Source organism: Ursus americanus, chromosome 23 (assembly GCF_024610735.1).
Source record: "Ursus americanus isolate L20-20 chromosome 23, mUrsAme1.1.p, whole genome shotgun sequence".
Lineage (NCBI taxonomy): Eukaryota > Metazoa > Chordata > Mammalia > Carnivora > Ursidae > Ursus > Ursus americanus.
In genome coordinates this window covers 11932542-11952397 of record NC_142149.1, presented here as the reverse complement: position 1 = coordinate 11952397, position 19856 = coordinate 11932542, and the positions used below count along the sequence as shown (strand labels likewise).

At 48.7% G+C, this 19856-nt stretch overlaps 1 protein-coding gene across 9 annotated transcripts in view; it reads left to right on the top strand.

Annotated features, from left to right (window-relative positions):
- The window catches only part of CEP112 (centrosomal protein 112), a 437573-nt gene that overhangs the window by 392824 nt on the left and 24893 nt on the right, over positions 1-19856 (top strand). For 5 of the 9 annotated variants that reach the window (XM_045813972.2, XM_087854196.1, XM_045813973.2 and 2 more), the window contains one exon: positions 17673-18117. The exons of 1 other annotated variant lie outside the window; for it this stretch is intronic. In XM_045813972.2, coding sequence (XP_045669928.1) covers positions 17673-17736 — 64 coding nt within the window. In that variant the 3' untranslated portion in view covers positions 17737-18117. Of the gene's footprint in view, positions 1-17672; positions 18118-19856 lie in introns of those variants that run through there. 3 more of the 9 variants (XM_045813968.2, XM_045813967.2, XM_087854194.1) reach the window with 2 other exon arrangements.

Sequence of the window (19856 nt, the reverse complement as noted above, 5' to 3'; positions counted from 1 at the left end):
GGGCGGTGAGTTAGAGGAGCTGCGTACATTCCTTGAGAGTCCAGCCTGAAGCCCGCGGTGCCTCCCAGACCTCGACAGCCCTGAGATACGTGCTGGAGAGCCAGGGACAGAGTTCTGAGGGCCCCATAGGGACTGGAGGCAGGGCTTTCTGCTCCGATTTCCAGGTTACAGCTTGTAGTTGGCAAGGGTTCCGCTGGACACCAACCCCACAAAGGGCCCGGAGCGGGTGCCGGCCGCCCCTGCGAATGGCTATCCTGGCTGATCTGGAAAAGTTAGGGAAGTGTTCTCGAAAGTTCAGTTCTTCTCTCATCCTAAGGTCTTCACCCATTCGTCCATTTTGTGAAGTCACTAAATGAAGTTAGCCGTTTTTGCAAACGAGCCCTTGGGATAAGATCATGGTCATTAAATGGACTGTCCTCGAGGCATGCTCCTCTACCTTCAAATATGTTTGTTTCTGATCCTTACTGATAGGGACTTACAGTTGGTTTTCAGGCATTTTCATTTTTACAGCAACAACAAAAAGTCACCTTGAACTTGCTATCTTGGTCAAATTTAACCGAGAGTTAGTGTATTGATCACAAAATTACCCTTTTTAATGTCCCCCCCATCCCGAACAGTAGTTAAGAAAACCAAGTGAATACATTTTGAGGGTAAAGAAGAGTGCATTAAAAATCGAGCAACGTAAGGACAGTACAGGGGCTTTAGTATGGGAGGAGATGAAACAACTTTTTTAAAAGGAAAATTGAGCTTATTAATATTCTGGAAATATAGGTGAGAATTTCTACTACCTAAAAGCATTTTGATGTCCTAAATTTCTTTAATGCATTTTGTAAATATGTACCCCACAATGTCTAGAAGCCATAAATAGTCTTCCTTTACTTTTTTTTTTTTTTTTAATAGTTTGGCACCAAAATTTCCTTCGTGCCAACACCCAAAGTTCTTAGTGGGGACTTAGAAAGAAAATAAGGCAAGACATCATAATTCTGCCAAAATAACATAGAGTATGGTCTTATTTTAAAGGGAAGGAGAAAAGATGGCTTTTTTTTTTCTACTAAGAAAAATTGAGAACTGGATATTTGGTCACTTTGTATCTCCAGCAGGGGGTGGGAGGGGCTGCATGCTTTAGATTTGCTGACTGTCCTCCAAAGAGGTGACAAAGGGAACCCAATTTAACCTGGTGCCCTTGAGCTGCTGGGAGAATGTAGTCGGCTCAAGCTGGCCAGACCATGGCTTCCCCAGGGCGCTGGGGGTGGGTCCCCACTGGGAATGTCTAAAGGGGACTGTGGTGCCTACATGTATGCCACCATTAATTTAGCTCTAGATTTCTTTCTCAGTAACAGAACACGCTCCCCCCCAACCCCCACGGCCCACCAAGCTACGAGAAAGAGAAGTCCGAACCCAGTGTCGACCTGAGAGCATGGCCCTGTTTGGCTTGTCTGTTGCAGAGATCAGCAGTATAGATAGTGAGAGGGAGGTTTGCAGACACTGACTCAGGGTTTTTCTGCTGCTGGTATCCCAGAAGCAATGCCGCTTCTCTGTCAGATGGCATCAGCCAAAGGCGAACCCAGAAAGGCCGCGGGTAATTAGGAGCTTGATTTTCAAATACTTACCACTGTGCTGCTGGATAGGATGTCCTGTTCACCCAGGTGCTTCGGGAACAAATGGAGAGGATCCCAACAATATTGAGGAGAAGTCTTGAGAAATACACGTAAAACTAGGAGTAGCATTTGCCTTCCTCTGAAAGGAGTCTGTGAGCCAAAAACAAGGAAAGCCTTATTTCAGGTTAGCTTGACTGTAACACCATCTAAATAATTCCATTTCATATATACTTAGGTTTTATACTCTAATTCCTACTTGGTCATAATGGTTTTATCTGTGATTATGCCCCCCAGGGTAGCCGAATTTTATATTATGCCTTCTGACCACAGGAAAAGGAAAGTATAATTCTACTGTGTCTTCAGGCAAGTTATTAAATATTTTATGGTGCAAGTGTAGTTCGCCATGCTTTCTTTAAGGCAAGAGCTTGTACTGATAGACAAATTTAATTTCTAACACTGGCAAAATTGGCCTGTAGGCTACCTGCTTCAGCTCTGTGTGCCTTAGGCTCTTTATCTAGATAAATAGACAAGAAATAATGACTATCAGATTATCAGATTAGGGATGTGTTTAAGATCTAGAAGCCCCACTATAGAAAGCACGTAGGCCGTCTTGAAAGGGAAAGGGGCACCTACGGGCTGGTGTGGACAGCACCCCATGTCCAGCAGCTGGTCTTGGCCTCCGTCTTCTCTTACTGATTAAAACCACTACTTACCACCAAAACATCTCTTGGCTGTGGCCTAAATAAGTCGGATGTACAGTCTACCCATTCAAGGTCAAGGTTGGAAGTGATTTTTCTGACTCTGTCTGCAGCTTAGAAAATAAAAATGTATCCTTTTTGCAATACTGCACTTTAAAAAAATGAAGCATTAAAGTGTTTTCATGCTTTGGTATAGCTAGGCAATGCAAACGGTGTGTGGATTCCTACATCAACAAAGAAGAAACAAAGGCCAGAGTTTGGGAAATAAAGCATTTAATGAAAAGGAAGACATCTTATTTGATCGTGCGCCGAAGGACACAAAAATTTGAAGCATGTGGAGAGCCAGTTCCTCGGTTATAAGAGAATGGGATAGACTCGTTTATAAAGTAGAAAAAAAATGTTGATGGCATAATAGAAAGCTAATCCGGGGTAATGGGTCCGTCTGTTTCAGAATCCCACAGTAGTTCAGGGAAAAAAAAAAAAATCACTTTTCTCCCAAACACATTAGAGCAGGAAGGCATTTTCAGCACCACCAAAGCAGTGTTTCATCACTTCTGCAAATGAATTTGTTAGTTTGATGTCAAAGTGCGGGCGGGAGAAAGCTTTCAGAACCTGCTCAGAAGCATCCGAGAATTCTACAGAAAAGTTAATGGAAGGAAGCCATGGAATCTTCTCTCCCCCCACCATTACCATCGATGGGTTTCTAGAGCGTCTGCTCACATGAGAGCCATGGTACCTGTTTTCTGGAGATGACCCTCATTTTGAACACAGTTCCAGGGCCCTCCAAGCAATGAAACACGCTGGTACAAGATGCCGTTTTCTGTCCAACGTCATTGGACTCAAATTTTAAGAAATGCATCCAACGCAGCCCATGAACAAAAGCCTGTAGAAAGGAACATGATGATTGAGCGTTTAATATGATTAGTGGTTTTTCTGAGACAAGGTAAGGTGATTTTCCTGAGGTCGAAGATCAGCTACCAAGGGGCCAAATTTGGTCTAGAACCCAAGTTTTTGGTTTGATAGCCCATATTTTTCCCCCATCGCTTGTTCTTTCCTGCCCCCCCCCGGCCAATGTATTAGACACATTAATTGAACTCCATGGTGAAAAGAGTCAAAGCTTTTTTGTTTGTTTGTTTTTGTTTTTACAGTGGCCACTCTTGGGCCAATGTCCATTTACTAGCTGCTTCAGTATTTTATATGCCTCGTGATCTAGAAAGGCTAAGAGGTCTGGCTAGACCTTCATGGCCCTGGCAACAGTGTCTGTTTGGAAGTGGGGTGTAAGGCATCAGAGCCTAATTTCATAAGCCATCTGATAAGATATTTTATAGAAGATCAGTACTTGCCAGCGAAGTGGCATGGCCAAGAGTCTGCTCTTGGGCAAGAGTCTGCAAAACAGAGAGGGGATTGCAAGGCAGGAGTCCTGGCATCATTTCCAAATGCTCCCTGGCCTCAAGCGATTCTCCCTCCATGCCTGCGCTTCCTGTCTCTTCCCCAGAGATCCCGCCGGGCGGTGGGAAAAGGGGCCAGGAGGAAGCCCCACCTTCCAGGGTCGGCTAGAGCTAGAATTGAATAAGGAAGCTCTTTCTCTTCGCATTTTCATTTCTGCCTCTTTATTTGCAAGGTTAGAGGAACCATCTGAGAGAGGCCTTCCCTTGGCCTGGAAGCAAGTGGGTCCTTATTCCTGCAACAGCCTGGGAGGCGTGGTATCGGGGCAGCGGGAGGGGAAAACGAGAGAGTGCATTGTGCAAGCCCTTCATCTGTATCTCGTGGGTCCTTTGTAACGCCAAGGTCCTGTGACAAAATCCTAGGGTGCAGACTAGTAGCTACACTTGGGCAATGGGGGCAAAAGTGTGAAGCAACCAGACAGACCCTTGACACCCAGCCACACAGCCTCACACGGGGACATTATTTTTAAAAAGACTCTTAAGGCAAGGCTTGGGCTTTCCCATGGCTGCCGTCTCTGATCTCCATTTGCAGATGGTGGAAACACAGGCTAGCCACGTGAATGAAATGTTGCTGGTTTCTGGGGCAGCCCAGGCGTCCCTTGAGAAGGAAAGAAACAGAGCCTCCTGTTTGCCCAGTTTGGGTCTCCCTGTCACTGAAGACAGATGAAAAAAACTCATTTTTTTGCTTGAAACAAAATGCTCTAAGCGTGATATGCAAGCCATCTTCCAGGGGCCAGTGGCTTCTGGACCCTTCACAGGTCAGCGGGACACAGGATCACTTCAGAACAAGCCTGGAGTCCCCCTGTCTTCTCTGGTTCGCACACAGGTTGCAAAAAAGGGTGCGAGCGATTCCTGGAGAGAGCCCGCCTTCAGCTGCTGGCCGCGTTAACTCTAGGACAGCGTAGAGCATACCACCTCTGAACTAAAAACATCCCTGTGTGGATCAGTTGGGAAGAATCTATTTTCCGACGGCAAGCCACTTCTGCAGGCGTTTCTCCTGCATCCTCACAACCACTCTGTCACCGTGGATGGTGACAGAAGTGATGGTGACAAGGAGGAGGAAGCCATTTACTTACCTGGTTTCCTTCCCTGCTTTGGTGCCCTGCCCCTCTTGCCAACCCTGGTGCCTCAAGGCCGTGTTCTTAGAAATACTTGGAAAAGCACCGAATCCAGGGCCCTTCCCACTATGGGAAGAGAGGTGTCCGCTGCCTATGGACAGCGTCCTGCAGCCTCGGCTTTTCCCGATCACCCCGTTCACTCACAGCTCATCTTAGGATCAACCCATTCCTGGCCAGGGGACAGCTGGTACGGAGGACTCTGCTGCCCTTCACGGCACGCCTGGCCAGGGCAGAGCACGATGAAGGGGAAGGAGCCTGACTCTGAAGCTTGACTTGACTTCAGGTCCTGGTCCCAGCATTTATTAGCTCTGTGGGCTTGAGCTATGACTCGGTCCCACTGCGTTTAGTCCCCTGTCCTGTATCACAGGATACAGAGCCTACCTTGTACGGGGTTGTATTAAGCTCATCCCACCCCAGCCCCCTGCTAGGTTACCCGCCAAGGCGTCACATGACCCCAACCCAGACGAAATACTTACCTCTCCAGAGTCCCAAGATAAGCAGAAGGCTGGTGCGGGCAGCTTAATTAAGCAAACGTGCCTTCTTTCAAAACCCCTAAAATTGAGTCCCGAGTCCCCTCCTTCCCCTTCAGGGCCCCTACTGCCAACCTCAGCTTGTCCTTACTTCCACTCCAGTGCACGTCCTGTCTCCAAACGTAAAGAACGATAGGACCCGTCACCAATTGTTTTCAGATCCCAGGGAGCATTGTATAAACCCATTCATTCAAATGAAGGGCCCCATTATACCCTGCCGATTCATTGCGTCTTCATAATGACCAAAGAGACAGGGGGTTGAAATGAAATTTTCTTAAGATTTTCTTTTCTTTCTTTCTTTCTTTGAGAGAGAGATCAAGCAAGTGAGCATGAGACGAGGGAGGGGGGTAGAAGGGAAGGGAGAGGGAGAGAGAGAATCTCTCAAGCAGACTCTGTGCTAAGCATGGAGCCTATCTCAGACTCGACCTCATGAGCCTGAGATCACGACCTGAGTCGAAACCAACAGTTCGATGCTTAACCGACTGAGCCACCTGGCACCCCGAAATGCAGTTTTCTAATTGAAAATCAATAGACTTTTCAACCTTCATTTTAAAGCTCTGTTTTGAAAAAGCAGCAAACGGTACCCTAAATCTACAACACATGCAGCCAATTCAGATGCCGCCCCTCTAGTGGCATGGGTGACCCTCTCTCATGGGTGACCTTAAGAACTATGGCAGATCCCCAGTAATAAGGTCCTTGTCCTTATGGAGTTGGCCAGTGCTGGCCGGAGGGAGGAGAGGCTCAGAGTCAGCTACGCCCCAGCCCACTCGCTATGAGAGCTAATCCCCACCATTTTGTTCTTCGGGAAATGAAGAGACACTGCCCACAAGTACTACGGAGACAGAGTTAGAGGGATTTCATCCTCAGGAACCACGAGATGACAAGCCTCCCAGGCTCTTGTGTTTTTGCAGGAGGTAAAGGAGGGAGATTTGCACAGAGAAGAAAAGCAAAGCTGGAGGCACCTTGGGATGTCCTCAGGCTGAAGCCAGTTGGGATGGATGGGATAGGGCAGCCATGTTGAACTTCTTGAAGGAGGAATTTGCCCAAGTTCACAAAGCTGGGAGAGTTCAGAGGTTGGGCCTGGTCTGACCTGAAGCCATGGTCTTGGGGATTCATCTAGTCCATTGACTTCGTGGACAACTAAAATGCTTTTTCCCTTCGTTTGTTAAGAGCAAAGGGAAATTAATAAACTGCTGTTATTCGGAGGCACTGACTTAGGCACTGGACGTGCAGAGCAGGCACGGGGCCTGGAGACCAACACAGCCGGGGTAGGATTTCTTGATGGAGTCGAAGTGGGGTGTGAGGGAGAAAAATGCAGGATGGCTCCAAAGTGTCTGGCCTGAGCAACCCAAAGCATGCCATCACCTGTAAATGAGATGACAGACTGCATGTGTGCAGGTGGGAGGGAGCGGACACCAGGAGCTCGGTTTTAATCATGAGAATTCTCAGAGGTCTGTTCAGCCTTTACTCACAGCCATCACGTGTGTTAAGCACAGCCCAGGAGGAACTCAAGAAAGACTTGTCGCCGTCTTCTTTATCCTTCTCACCACTCTGCCACTCCTCCACCTTAATCCTGCAGCAGTCCGGTCTTCAGAAAAAGCCAGAATCCACTGACTCCCTCATCCTAACCATGGCGAGTGGCTTTCTCTCCCCCTGAGGAAGGTAGTGGGCTTCCTCCCGGGGGCATCCCAAGCCCAGGGTGAGCAGCAGCTGACCACCTGGAAGTTCCCTTATGTCAGGACCTTGTGCGAGAGGGAAGCTGACTCAGGCCAACGTCACACTGCAGCTTTGAACTTCAGCCTAGGGCCCCAAGAGAAGTGTCATCCAGGACCCCTCTGTTCTCTGTGAATCAAAACACATTCATGTTCTTCTCAGAAGCGGGGCTTATGACTACAGAAAGGACCTGGGCCATATGGGAAGGCCCTTATCCATTCAAAGAGGAGGGAACGGGGACCAAATTATGGGAAGGCACTGACACAATATCACATAGCCAGTTAGTGGTGGACCTAAGATTAGGTAAAGTTCTTAATGCCCCCTCTACCCTACCACGTAGCAGTTTTCAGACGGGGCTGGGGGCACCAGGCTGGCTTAGATGGAAGAGCGTGTGACTCTTGATGTCAGGGTCGTGAGTTCAAGCCCCTCATTGGGCATAGATTACTTTACTTCACGCATTACTTTAAAAAAAAAATGGGGCTGAATCATTTTCCATACATTTCTGTTTCTCGGTAAAATTTTTTTTATTGTTGTTTTAAGAGCACGTTATAAGATCTTTGAGAGCGGGAACTCAGTTCAGGTCAACATTTGCTGACTTTTCATTTTGTGCAAGGTCCTTTCTAGGCCCTGGTGTTTCAGAAGTAGAGTGGATGTGGTCTCTGCCCTGAAGGATCCCCTGCCCCTTAACTAAATCCCCTGCCCCTACAGACGCTTAGAAAATTTTCAAAGAGTATACCTAGCCATCTCAGATGCCCTTCTCCTTGCTACCAAGACCTCCGTATAAACAGAAAGACATGGATACCTTAGATGTTCTAAGGCATAACATTCATGCCACAATTTCCTTATTCTTTTGGACAGAGGAGGATGCTCATTGTATAAAAGATTGGGGGGTAAAAACGATGAAGACTGTGTGGAGCTCCAGTCATGGCAGAACAACTTACGTTGAACCAACTCTCTGAAAGATAACAATGATAAACGCTTGACAAAATCATGTTTTTTAAAAAAAAAACCTATTTGGAGGCACTGGAGAGCGGACAAAAGCAGGCACAAACCGGAAGGTAGTCAACCTTTAAAAGAAGGGAACTAGACTGAGAGCCACATCTGTGTAGTTTTCCCCCCGAGGGCAATCCACAGTCTGCATGACACGGAGAGACTAGAACTCAAGCAAAAGCCACAGTTATTGCTTTGAGGTAAGCAGAAGACCTAGTTGAGGCTGCCAGAGTGGCTAGAAATTGAAAGGGAAATCCAGGAAAAGAGGGAGTGACAGATTGGGAGCCTCAAAAACTGTAGAGGAACCTCAGATTCTTGGCTGACTCCTGAACTGTCGATTGTGTGGGGAGACCCCAAGGAGCTACAGGAAACAGTGGCTGCGAGGCTGAAAGAGCAGAGCAAATACGTCAGTGCTGCACCACAGAAGAAATTGAGTTTTGGGTTTTTTTTTTTTTTTTTAAGATTTTTTTGTCTTATTTATTTGTCAGAGAGGGAGCGTGCACGCTCGCACAAGTGGGGGAAGGGAGGAGCGGCAGACAGAGGGAGAAGCAGGTTCCCTACTGAGCAAGGAGCCTGATGCAGGACTTGATCCCAGGACCTGAGCCTATGGCAGACACTTAACCGACTGAGCCACCCAGGCGCCCCAGAAATCGAGTTTAGAGTTTGAGACCTATTTATTATGTTAGCTCTCTGCTTGGGGGAAAAAAAATCACTAAAATCTTCAGAGGAGGATACAATCCAGTCTCTATAGCATTTATAATATAATATTTACTATATAACTTAAAAATCGCTGGACATGAAAGGGAACAGAAAATATTCTCTCAGTCAAAAGAAAAAGCAACAAAAGAAACAGACTCCAACATGGCATAGATGCTGGAATTAGCAGACAGGTCTTTAAGGTAACTTTGATAAACATATTCAAAAATTTAAAGGAAAAGATGATCACAATGAACTTGAAAATGGATAATTTAAGATGAGAAATAGAATTTTTTTAAGAACTCAAGAATCGGATTCTAGAACTGGAAAGTATATCTGAAATGAAAATTTTACTAAATGGGCTTGATAGCAGATTGGAAGTAGTGAAGAAAGGTCAGTAAATTTAAAAATAAAAAGTATCCAATTTGAAGAAGAATATGTTGCAAGAAAGAACAAAGCCTGTGCGATTTCTGGAGCAATCCACGAGGTCTAACACACGTGCAAGTAGAATCTCAGAAGCACAGGAGAGAGAATGAGGAAGAAAAAATATTTGAAGAAATAATGGCTGAAAATTCAGTAAATTTCATGCAAACCATCAGTTTAGAAATCAAAGATGTTCAGCAAATCCCAGGCAGAGTAAATACTACAAAGAAAATTGCACTTAGGTACCTCATAGACTGTTAATATAAAGAGAAAACCTTGAAAGCCATCAGAGAAAAAAAAGACATTTCAGCCAGGGAACAATGTCAAGAATGAATGCTTGCCTGTCATCAGAAACACTGGGGGCCAGAAGACAACGGATCACCTGTAAACTGCTGAAAGATGTCAGCATCCTTTCAGATTGTTTCAGAAACCGTCTTTTAACCCCTGCTCTCCTCTCTCCCTGACTGCTTCTGCCGCTGGGCTTGGAGGGCACTGGAAGTATGAATGTGTGCCTCTGTGCATTTAGTTTTATGCAGTTTTATCTCACACGTGGCTGTTTTGTTTCATTTTTTTTTCTAATAGATGTTTATTGGTATAAGTCATGGTTTGGGCGCACCTGGGTGGCTCGGTTTGTTAAGTCTCCAACTCTTGGTTTTGGCTCAGGTCGTGATGTCATGGGTTGCGAGACAGGGCCCCGAGTCAGGCTCATGCTCAGTGAACGGTCTGCTTGAAGAGTCTCTCCCTCTGCCCCTCCCCCACTCACACAACCATACACGTGCATGTGTGCATGCTCTCTCTCAAATTAAATCTTTTTTAAAAAAGATATAATTTTGTGCTAAAGAATGTATAGTATGGTTAAGAAGTCCAAAAAAACATATAAGAAAAGTTAAAATATACATTTAGGAAATGTTTTTGTTTTATTTTATTTAGCTTTTTTATTGAATATCATTTATATGCAGGAAAGAACACAAATTTTAAGTGTGCAGCTTGATTAATGTCTGTATATGTGTATACTTATGTAATCGTCACTGAGATTAAGATGGAAAACACTTCCATCACCCCCGAAGGTTCTCTTGTGCCCCCTCCCAGTGAGTGCCCATAACCAGAGGTAACCACTGGTCCAGCTTCTATCACCAAAGTGGAATGTTGCCTGTTGTTGTACTTCCTATAAATGGACTCATGTCGTACGTCCTCTCCTGCCTGGTTTCTTTTGTTAACCAACCATCTGTGAGTTTCAGCGATGTTATTGTTGGTATTAGTACTCGATTCCTTTTTATTGTTGTGTAGTAGTCCATTGTATAAATATCCCATGGTTTATTTGTCCATTTACCTATTGATGGACATTTGAGTTGTTTCTAGTTTGGGGCTATTAAGAATAAAAATGCTATGGATATTTTTTTAAGATTTCTTTCTTTATTTTAGAGAGATTGGGGAGGGGTAGAGGGAGGGACAAAAGGAAAGGGAGAGAGAGAATCTTGAGTATATTCCACGCCCAGCGCAGAGCCTGACTCGGGGCTCAATCTCACAACTCTGAGATCGTGGCCTGAGCCGAAATCAAGAGTCGGTCGCTTGACCAACTGAGCCACCCAGGCGCCCCGCTATGAATATTACTATACTTGTCTTTTGGTGGGCACCTGCAACATTTCCTCCGGATATGTGCCGGAAACAGAGTTAACGGGGCATAGGATAGACATGTATTTAGCCCTAGTAGATACTGCTAAACAGTTTTCCAAAGTGGATGAATCAATTTCCACTCCTCTTGATGATAGACGACGGTTCCCATTGCCTCACGTGCTTGCCAACACGTGGTATTGTCAGTCTTTTTAATTTAAGTCATTCTGGTGGATGCGCAGCGTTAGCTCCTTATGGTTTTAATTTGCATTTCCCTGACGAGCAATGATGTGTGCGAGTTGGGTCATCCCAGCACCTAGCGCAGACTGGGCCGGAGAGTAGGGACTGCGTGTTGGATTAAGCTGAGTCAGCTCACTTCCTGCATCGTGTTCATCAACCCCCACGTCACCCTGTAACTCTGCAGAGAGACCATGGGACAGACTTTCTCAGGAGTGAGAACGGGAGATTGGGGAGAGATCGAACTATCCCCTGCCTTAAGGCTCTGCCTTGGAAATCGGGACATTCCGTCTACATCATTCTTCCAAGGGAACGAGTACGGGGCATTGTCCTAGAATTTCACAACTTCCCTGTGCAATGAGATTCCCTGGGGACTAGCCCTATAAATTGGCCACAAGAAGGAAAGTGGCTCCAAGTTGATTATATCGAGATGGCAGCACAGCTCAGGTGAGAAGGCAGGCCACCTGACTGAGTCGAAACCCATGGCTGGTCCTCCTGAGATACCGAGTCAGAGGCAAGCTCCACCTGATGCCTCCAAAAGACCATCCCCCCTGGTACCGCTGTGTTTGGGACAGTAGCCTGTTGCCAGGTGGCAGATAAGTGGAAAGCAGCTGCCCTTGCCTCGGGCCCTGGATTGGAACGACGGCTTTTCATCCCCACCTAGATATTAATCACTTTGCGCACTGCCAGCCCGTTGCCAGCTGCATTCCTTGACGGCCCATGTTTTAATAAGGCCAGAGCACTCCTGGCAGGCCGGGATACAATGTGTGGATTCACCAGACAGGATTACAGAGGGGGCTTTTCTTTGCTGCCCTGGGCCTGGGAGTTTGTGTGCATTTCTGCTCCAACACAGTATCTCCAAGGAGGCTTTCACTTTCTAAGAAGGATGCTACCCACTGCGCTATTCAGAGTGGGTAAACGAGAAAATGGGTTAATAAAATACATGCTAGAGAAAAAGAAAATAAGATTAGGAGGCTGATGTTTGGGCTGAGAGTGCTTTTCTGGGCTCCAGGAAAAATAGAACAAGATGATTATTTTTTTCGGCCCAAAGGACGTCATGCTCAGAACACCACCACTAATCCAATTTTCCTGCTCTAACAAGTATTTGATCAACACTTCTTTAAAAGTTCAATGCTTATACTGACCAGCCCACCAGTTCCCCTAGTTATTGATATATTTATATAGATCTATTTTCAATTTCTTTGGCAGAACCACACCATGCTGATTTGCCCTGACACGAGAATGGGGTGGGGGGGGTTCATATAATTTATCTCCCGTAGCCACAGTTTGAGGGGGGAGGGGTTCTCACTTTTAATGGCCCGAGAGCCTGTGAGTTAATTAAGAGTCATTCAGGCAGTGTGGACATCGAAAGTCAGCAGCCCGCACTGAGTGCCTGGCCCTCCCCAGCCTGATTAGAGTTCACTTTGTTTGGTGAACAGGCAGTAATAATTTTTCTCCTTAACCAGAGAAGGTGGGGGGAGGGAAGGTACAGGGAAGCTAAGAACTGAAGGTTTCGTCAGTGAAGACTCTTTCCCAAACTTTCAAGCTGAAAAGGTTTTTGAAGAGTTTCAGGCATGTTTTTGCAAGACATTAAAAAAGAAGAAAGGTTAAATATAAAAATTGAAGTTTGGCAGGCAGTATTCCCTGAACTCAATGCATTGCTTGTGGTATTTTGAAAAAAGAAAAGAATTTTGCTTTGAAAATGTCATACTCCAAAGAAGTTTTTATAAGTTATTTCTAGGGGAGTTGACTCCTATTTAGTTGAATGGATGATTTGACTGTTCCTTTAAAGATATTTCAAACTGTTCCAAACAGTTTCTCTTTTTTTTTTTTGAACAACAGAAGACCTACCCTCCACAATGTTCCAGTAAAACAGGGTAGGAGGGAAGACATTTCCATTTCAATGGAGAAATAATAATTACAAAATGTTAAGATGCTCAGACTCGGGCCTGATAATCTTCTCAAAAGATACGGAAACATATGCTGTTCAGCTGGCCCCAGAACACCCCCCAGATGGGAGGCAGGCAATCGGGGAACTTCGGGGAAGAGGTGCCATTGTAACGTCAACACGACTGTTCTAGAAAAAGAACTCCGCCTGTGTTCGTTCTCCCACCTCCAAGGGACCGATTTCCTCCTCCCCTGCGGGAGGGGCTCAGGGAAGGGCGGATGAGCTGTCCTGTATCCGACTGGTCCCCCTTCACGGCAGGGGACAGGGTGGCGTCGAGGCCTTGGTGCTCTGGCAGGTCTAGTAGGGAGCCCACCGGGAGATGATGGCACCACTAGCGCCGAGGGCGAGGGCGAGGCACCCCGACGGGAGGCAGCCGGCTTTTGATGGCGGAGAAAACACCTGCGTGTGAAGGGCGATGATGCAGCAGAGCATGATTGTGACAGACGGCGAGAGGGGCTATTACCCCTCTAGCGACACTGCGATTATAACAAGTGATGTCAGTTACCTGTTCTTTTCAACGTGGATCAACGAGGATTTTTGCGGAAAGAGACTTTAGAGATGGTCTAGTCCAAACCCCTCGCTTCACAGAAGAAACCAGCAGACGGAGAATTTCAGTGGCTTGGCCGAGGCCAGGTGGCAAGCCAGGGAGACGCATGACGGAGCGGGTCATCCGGGCCGGACACAGGGGAGCACTGTGATAGACGGGGCACCTGGGGTGCCCGCCTCACCCTCCGCTAGCGGGGCCTTGTGGTTGGTGCTCAGTGAATGTTAGTGGAAATAGTAGTGGACAACCTCATCAGGTTAGCCACACATCCACTCCCTTGGCAAAGGCCAAGGCCAGTGCACAAAACACATGGCTTCCGGTGAAGATCACCGTAAAGTGAATCCCATTCTTCCGTCGGCTTCTGTTGTGAGACCAGAGTTACTGGCCTGCAGGTGGGGCAGGAGAACCTCTGTGATTCCTTCGGGCTATGACAGCGTGCATCCCCGCTATGGCTCGGATCCCCTCTTGGCTCATCCCATTGTCCTCGTGACAGCATTAGAGGCTATGCCCTAGTCAGTCATCGGATGTTTGCGATGGGCCATGGGGCCCAGACAAGGCAGCTGGGGTGGATGGAAGTAGATTCGTCCCAACTGCTGGACAAATAGAGCCATCGGTGAGGATCCGATCTGCTGGGAAGGAAGGCCTGTGGCACGTTGGGGGCGCTTAGTCTCTGGCCAGCAATTTGAGAATTTGGTGGCATTTTGGTTCTTCTAAGTTAAGAATGTCTTCTTCACTTTCACCTCCTCTTCTGTTGCTTCCCCAACTCTGAACGTCCTCCTCCTCTTCCCCTGCCTTCGGGCTAATTGCTGGTCAGGCCTGATAGAATCGGGTTGCATTTCCCGGCTTTACCAGTAGGTGCCCCCGTTCAACACATGGGGGATTTCAACTTGCACGTAAGGTTGGCCACTTCCGTTCAATAACACGACTCCGCGTCTGATCCTGACAATCCTGTTAAGATGAGGCTCTTGTAAAGCAAAGGCGACTGTAGTTCTCACTCCCCCACCTTCTGACCAACAGCAAATCTGCAGTGGCCCGTGGCTGCAACCATGACGTCTTCCTGGTGCCCATCACGTGCTTGGCAGGGGCTCGGGTCTGAGGATTCAAAGGGAGATGGGGTGGCTGCTCTCAAGAAGCTTGCAGTCTTTAGGGCTACGTGAAAGCCACACATTCTCATCCATTTTTGTGCACACAGAACAATTATTGGGAACATACCAATGGGCGTAGTGAGCACTTGCTACAATGTGCCGAAGACACTCCAGGGCCTCTGATACCCGCCGCAGTTCTAGGAGACAGGGATTGTCTCCCCAGCCCCGCCGCCCCCTCTTATGGGATAGGGAACCGAGACACAGCGAGGTCGGGTAACTTGTTCCAAGGAAGGTTCTCAGCTGACATGCAGAGGCGAGGTGTAGACTCAGGCGACACGCGACTCCTCGAAGCCGGCTTCCTGGGGCCGTGGGGGGCTCACGCTGGGTCTCTGGATCTGAAGTTTATGCTTTACTTCCATAGAAGTGAAAAGCATTCTGGAGTGTTCCTCCTGCTTCTCCTTCCCCACGTATTTGCAAACACACACACACACACACACACACACACACACACACACACGTGTACCCCATGTCCTTCGAGTGCTGACCTGGAGCTTGCTTCTGCTTTGAGGGCCGAGCCTGGCGGAAGCTTATTAAGAGCAACATCCCTGGCTTGGGGCCTCTCCTGCCTCCAGCAAAGCCACCTCTAATAGAGCTTGCTCCTGACATGGCCTCTGATCACACGGGGAGCCTCCCTCTCTGAGAGCAACAGGAAAAGACAGCCTTTTACTGGGTTCCCCAAGTAAGACTCTCTCTCTGTGGCCTTGCAGCCTTTTTTGGAGAACCTTCTCGGTAAATACAGGTTTAGCTTCTCTTGACAATGAACATCCATTTTCTCCTGCTGCAGAAATGTCTGTCACATTAAAAAGAAAAAAGAAAGAAAGAAAGAAGAAAGAAAGAAAGAAAGAAAGAAAGAAAGGAAAGAAAGAAAGAAAAAGAAAGAAAAAGAAAAGAGAAAAGCAAGGCAAGGTGTCAAGGGGGAAATACTGGCATATGCCAAAGGGAGATCTGGACAGGGGTGCTGAAGAACCAAGCGAAGGCCCGACCCCAGTCCCCCAAAGCATTCAGGGTCACCGGTCCGGACTCCCGGGGTCTCTGTGCCAGCCCAGCTCTCTCCCCACACCTGACACTTAGCCCCAACCGGCTGAGTTACGTATCAGGAGCCCGGACTAGACTTGCCCAAAACCAGCTATTAAAAAGAGACCTCATATCCTATCTTGCTTTTGCGAGGAAAGAGCACTGAGAGAAATGTTTCAAAAGTCTTTTAGAATAACCCAGGGCGTTCTAAAGCTCTTTCAAAAAAAAACCCCGGGCCCTCCACAAGTTCCCCCCCTCCCATTATAAACATCCCCAAGCATCTTACTTTCCAATGTGCAAAGATCAGAAAACCACTATAAAATGGAAAATCCTGAAGTAAGGACGAGAGATTACGGTTATTCCTAATGCGGGCCAATTTGGGCTCACTGTGCCTTTTAAATCTTTTATTTCTTCACAGTAGAAATGTTTAAGCCATTGTAGTTCTGGCAAAGACGCACATGAAACCCTCCGATTCAAGGAGAAGTTCCTCCAGGGTCTGCACAAATCACATTATAAAGCAGCTTTTATGTATCTAGAATAATTACAGTTGATTTGAAGAAGTTTGTTTTTTGTTAAGCTAACTTTAGCATCGATTCTAATTGGGAGCAGACGCACTGCCTCATCCCAGGCTACAGAACGTAGAAATGTGCGCGTCAACATGGACGCGGCACGTCCGAGATAAGCGTGGCCCGGGGCATCTGCCACCCCGCATCGCAGGGCCTCGAGCACCCCCACATTTCTGTGACTTCTCACTGGCGGGGCTGGCGTCACCTGCCCCTGTCAACCAGGGAGTCACTGCCTCAGGCCCCAGCTCCGCACCCTCACCCCCAAAAGCAGAATGGCCCAAGCCACGGGTCACCTGCCCACGTCCGTGACCCTTCTGGTTCCTTGAAACCCAAGAAGCGGGAGAGTGACCTGGAAGAAATGAGGGCTGGGGCTGGGAAGGAGAACTCTCTCGGAGAAAAGGCTCAGGCCCTGGGAGAGAAGAGCCCTAGGCCTTTGGAGAAAGTAGGAGAAACATTCTGATCTTTGCACATAAACCACTTTACTTTTCAAAACCTCTGCTGCCTTTTTTTTTTTTTCTTTCCCAGAGTGCTAGCTGAAGTGTGTGTATAAATAAGACAGAAGAAATAAAAACCCAAGGCCGAGGTATTCTGAAACCAAACCCAAGACAGGCTCCCTTGAAAACCTCGTCAGAAGCATATGCACTGGGGTCTCGAAGCAGTTTGTCCTTCCCGGCTCCGGCTGGAGGGCCCGACCAAGTCATTCCCAGGAACGCGAGAACGTGCAGCCGTTGCTTCCTGTCTGAACAGACTTGGGGAGCTGCCTCCCTTAAACCGGGAGCACCGTGAAACCCAGGCCGTGGGGTCCGGCGCTGGCCCTGAGTTCAGAAGGCTTCGGCGCCTCCCAGCAAAGGGCAGGCCTGTCTGACCCATCTCCTCCCTGCCCGGCCTCCCCCCACCCCCGCCCCGGAGCCCCACGACACGGCCGGGGGAGAGGTTACCCTGTGGTCGAAAACACGGTCAGGGCCTAGCCGATGGAGAAGGGAGCTTTCCAGATGGGGCGCACAATCAAGCGGGGGTTTTATTTTATTACTTCTTTTTTTAATGAGGAGAGGGGGAGTCGTAACCAGGGCAAAATGTGAGCTTTCAAATCCTCGGTTGGCCGTGTGGGCCTGTGTGCGTCGGGCAGAAAAAGAGGTGTGGGCTGCACGGTGGCGGGGCAGGCGCTAGAAACGTCCCATTTAAACCGGGCGAGGGCTGTTCTCGCTCCGGAGACCCCTTGCTGCGGCGGGATCGGGCGGCCGGGCCGGCTCTTCGCCGAGTGCGCATCTTCCCGGGCAGACGAGCGCTCCGCACGGGACTCGGCAACGGGGAAATCACGCATTTCCAACGTTAGTTAGCAAAAAAAAAAAACACCCATTTTTTTCTTTCTTCTTCTTCTCTCTCTCTCTTTAAACAGGGAGACAGGCAGCCTAATGATCCCGAAAGAGCTGCTGCCTCCGGGAGTCCAGAAAGACTTTTGAAAAAAAAAAAAAAAAAAAAGAAGTTGTGATGTTTTCCTCCCGACGCCGTGTGGGACTGACTTTCCTCCTCGGTGGGAGAAGCCGGGATGAAAGTTCCCCTCTCCGACGGCCCCTTTGGGGGACGGGTCTTTTTAACAAGCCATTTCCTGGCGCGTGAATAGTTTGGCCCCTTCCCCCTTGAACAGTGTTGTGCACCATGTCAGACATCAAAGCCCTAATTAAACCCATTCTTTAATTGTGTCTTTTTGCTTCATTACTTTCTCTCCTCCTTTGATGAGGGCTGCACCTCTCTGATCGCCCCCCCAGATCATCCCTGTTTCTTCATTTTCCAGAGGCTCTGAAAACTGATCGCTGGGCTGTTGTTTTGGGGGTCCTCCCCTATTTTTTTTTCTTCCCCAAGTCGGGGCGGCAGTCCATCCGTGCCCCACCCCCCACCCTCCCAGGCAGGCCAGCGGTTAAAGGGATATTCACACCTTTTCCCTCCCGGCTCCTCTATTCTTATGAAGTTTCCATTGATTATTGTCCTGAGATTCCTTGGTCCAGTCATAGATAAAAGGATAATGACTTCAAAGGGAAGAGTTAAGAGTTTAACCCCAAGCTAAGAGAGTGGACAACTAGATAATTGAGGGTAATAACCCATCACAGACTCGCTTTCAAAGGATCGCCGGGCGAGCTCTCAGGTGGCTTTAATTTTATTAACATTTGTAGCCCCTGACTTGAGAAGACGGTCTGGAGTCCTTACGGAGCTTCAAAGCTCCAGGTAACACTCCGCCCGGCCGGGAATCTGACATCAATTTGGGCCTGAGAGCTCCCCTCCCAGGATGGCAGTGCTGGCTGCTAAACCCAGACCTCACCGCCAAACTACAGACCCCAGAAACTTGGGGATAGGGTGGGGGGCGCGAGAAGATCAAAGGTCCCCCTTGGCCCCCACTTCTTCGTGATGGCAAATGAGAATTCAAATCAAACGAAGACACATAAAAAGCACAAGGGTTTTCAGAGGGGGATGGAACCTGGGGTGGGCTTTACAGAGGCCGGGGGTCCGGGGGTCCTTGGAGCCCAAATCTGCTCTGTGCTGATCTGGGGGGCGGGCAGTGGGGGCCTCGAACCCTTGGGCCTCGGGGGGGGTGGAATGGGGCCCCCTGTGGGCACCCCTCCTCAGCTGAGGCTTCTCTCAGCCTCCCTTGCCTCCTCTGAGAAGCCCATGGCGTTCTCGGAGAGAGTCAGGCCAGGCCACCAGGTCCACACTTACTTTCTGGTGAGAAAGGTGGGGTGACTTGCCCTGAAACCACCAGCTAACCGGGAGCAGCAGAACCAAGAGCTCTGACTCCCACAGGAGCAGACAAGACCCTGGGAAAACGAACTAGAAGATCGCCCAAGGGAGACTCAACTCGACATTCAGTGTAGACATTCGCAATATCCCTCCCAGCATTTGTGCAAACGCTCTGGGTCGCCGCTCGGCTCTGCGCACCTGCGTCTGGCCCGTCAGTAAATCCCGGAGGCCGGAAGGGGTCTCCTCCTGGTCACGCCGGCTGCTCGGACCCATCCCCTGATTTATGGCATGGAGTGCCCAGCTCCCCGCTCCATTCCCCGGGTTGGAGGGGAGCTCGATAGCCTGCCAGGTCACTGCAATTCGGAGGACTTCCCTGTGCGTGGCTGCGGGCCGTCCTTTTGGCCGTTAGAAGTTTAACAATAGGCCTTTGAAATGGATCGACACTTGAACAGCTGCCAACTTGGGGCAGGGCTCTGGACTGCATTCTTGGACCTGTCCTGTGGGGAGGCCGGGCCCGGGGGGAGGTTACTGGAATCCCTTCACCCCTGCCAGCACCCCTCAGCTACGCTGGCCCCTCTCCTCCTCCCGGGCTTCTCCAGAGAGCCACCTGTGTGGGTGGAAGGACCAGAAAATGCAGCCAGGGCCACCAGGGCTGACACAGCACTTGCCACCAAGTGCCCTGTAAAGTCCCCTCCGCGTGCATGGAGCGCAGAGGGCTCAGCCCCTAGCTCTGGGCAGTGGTCTTCCCCAGTCTGAGACCACCCGGCGGCAGCCCCGTCCGCCTGCAGCTTTCACTCCAGTTCTTGCAAAATCCTTCCCTCAAGAGGTAAAAATGCCACCCCAGTTGGAG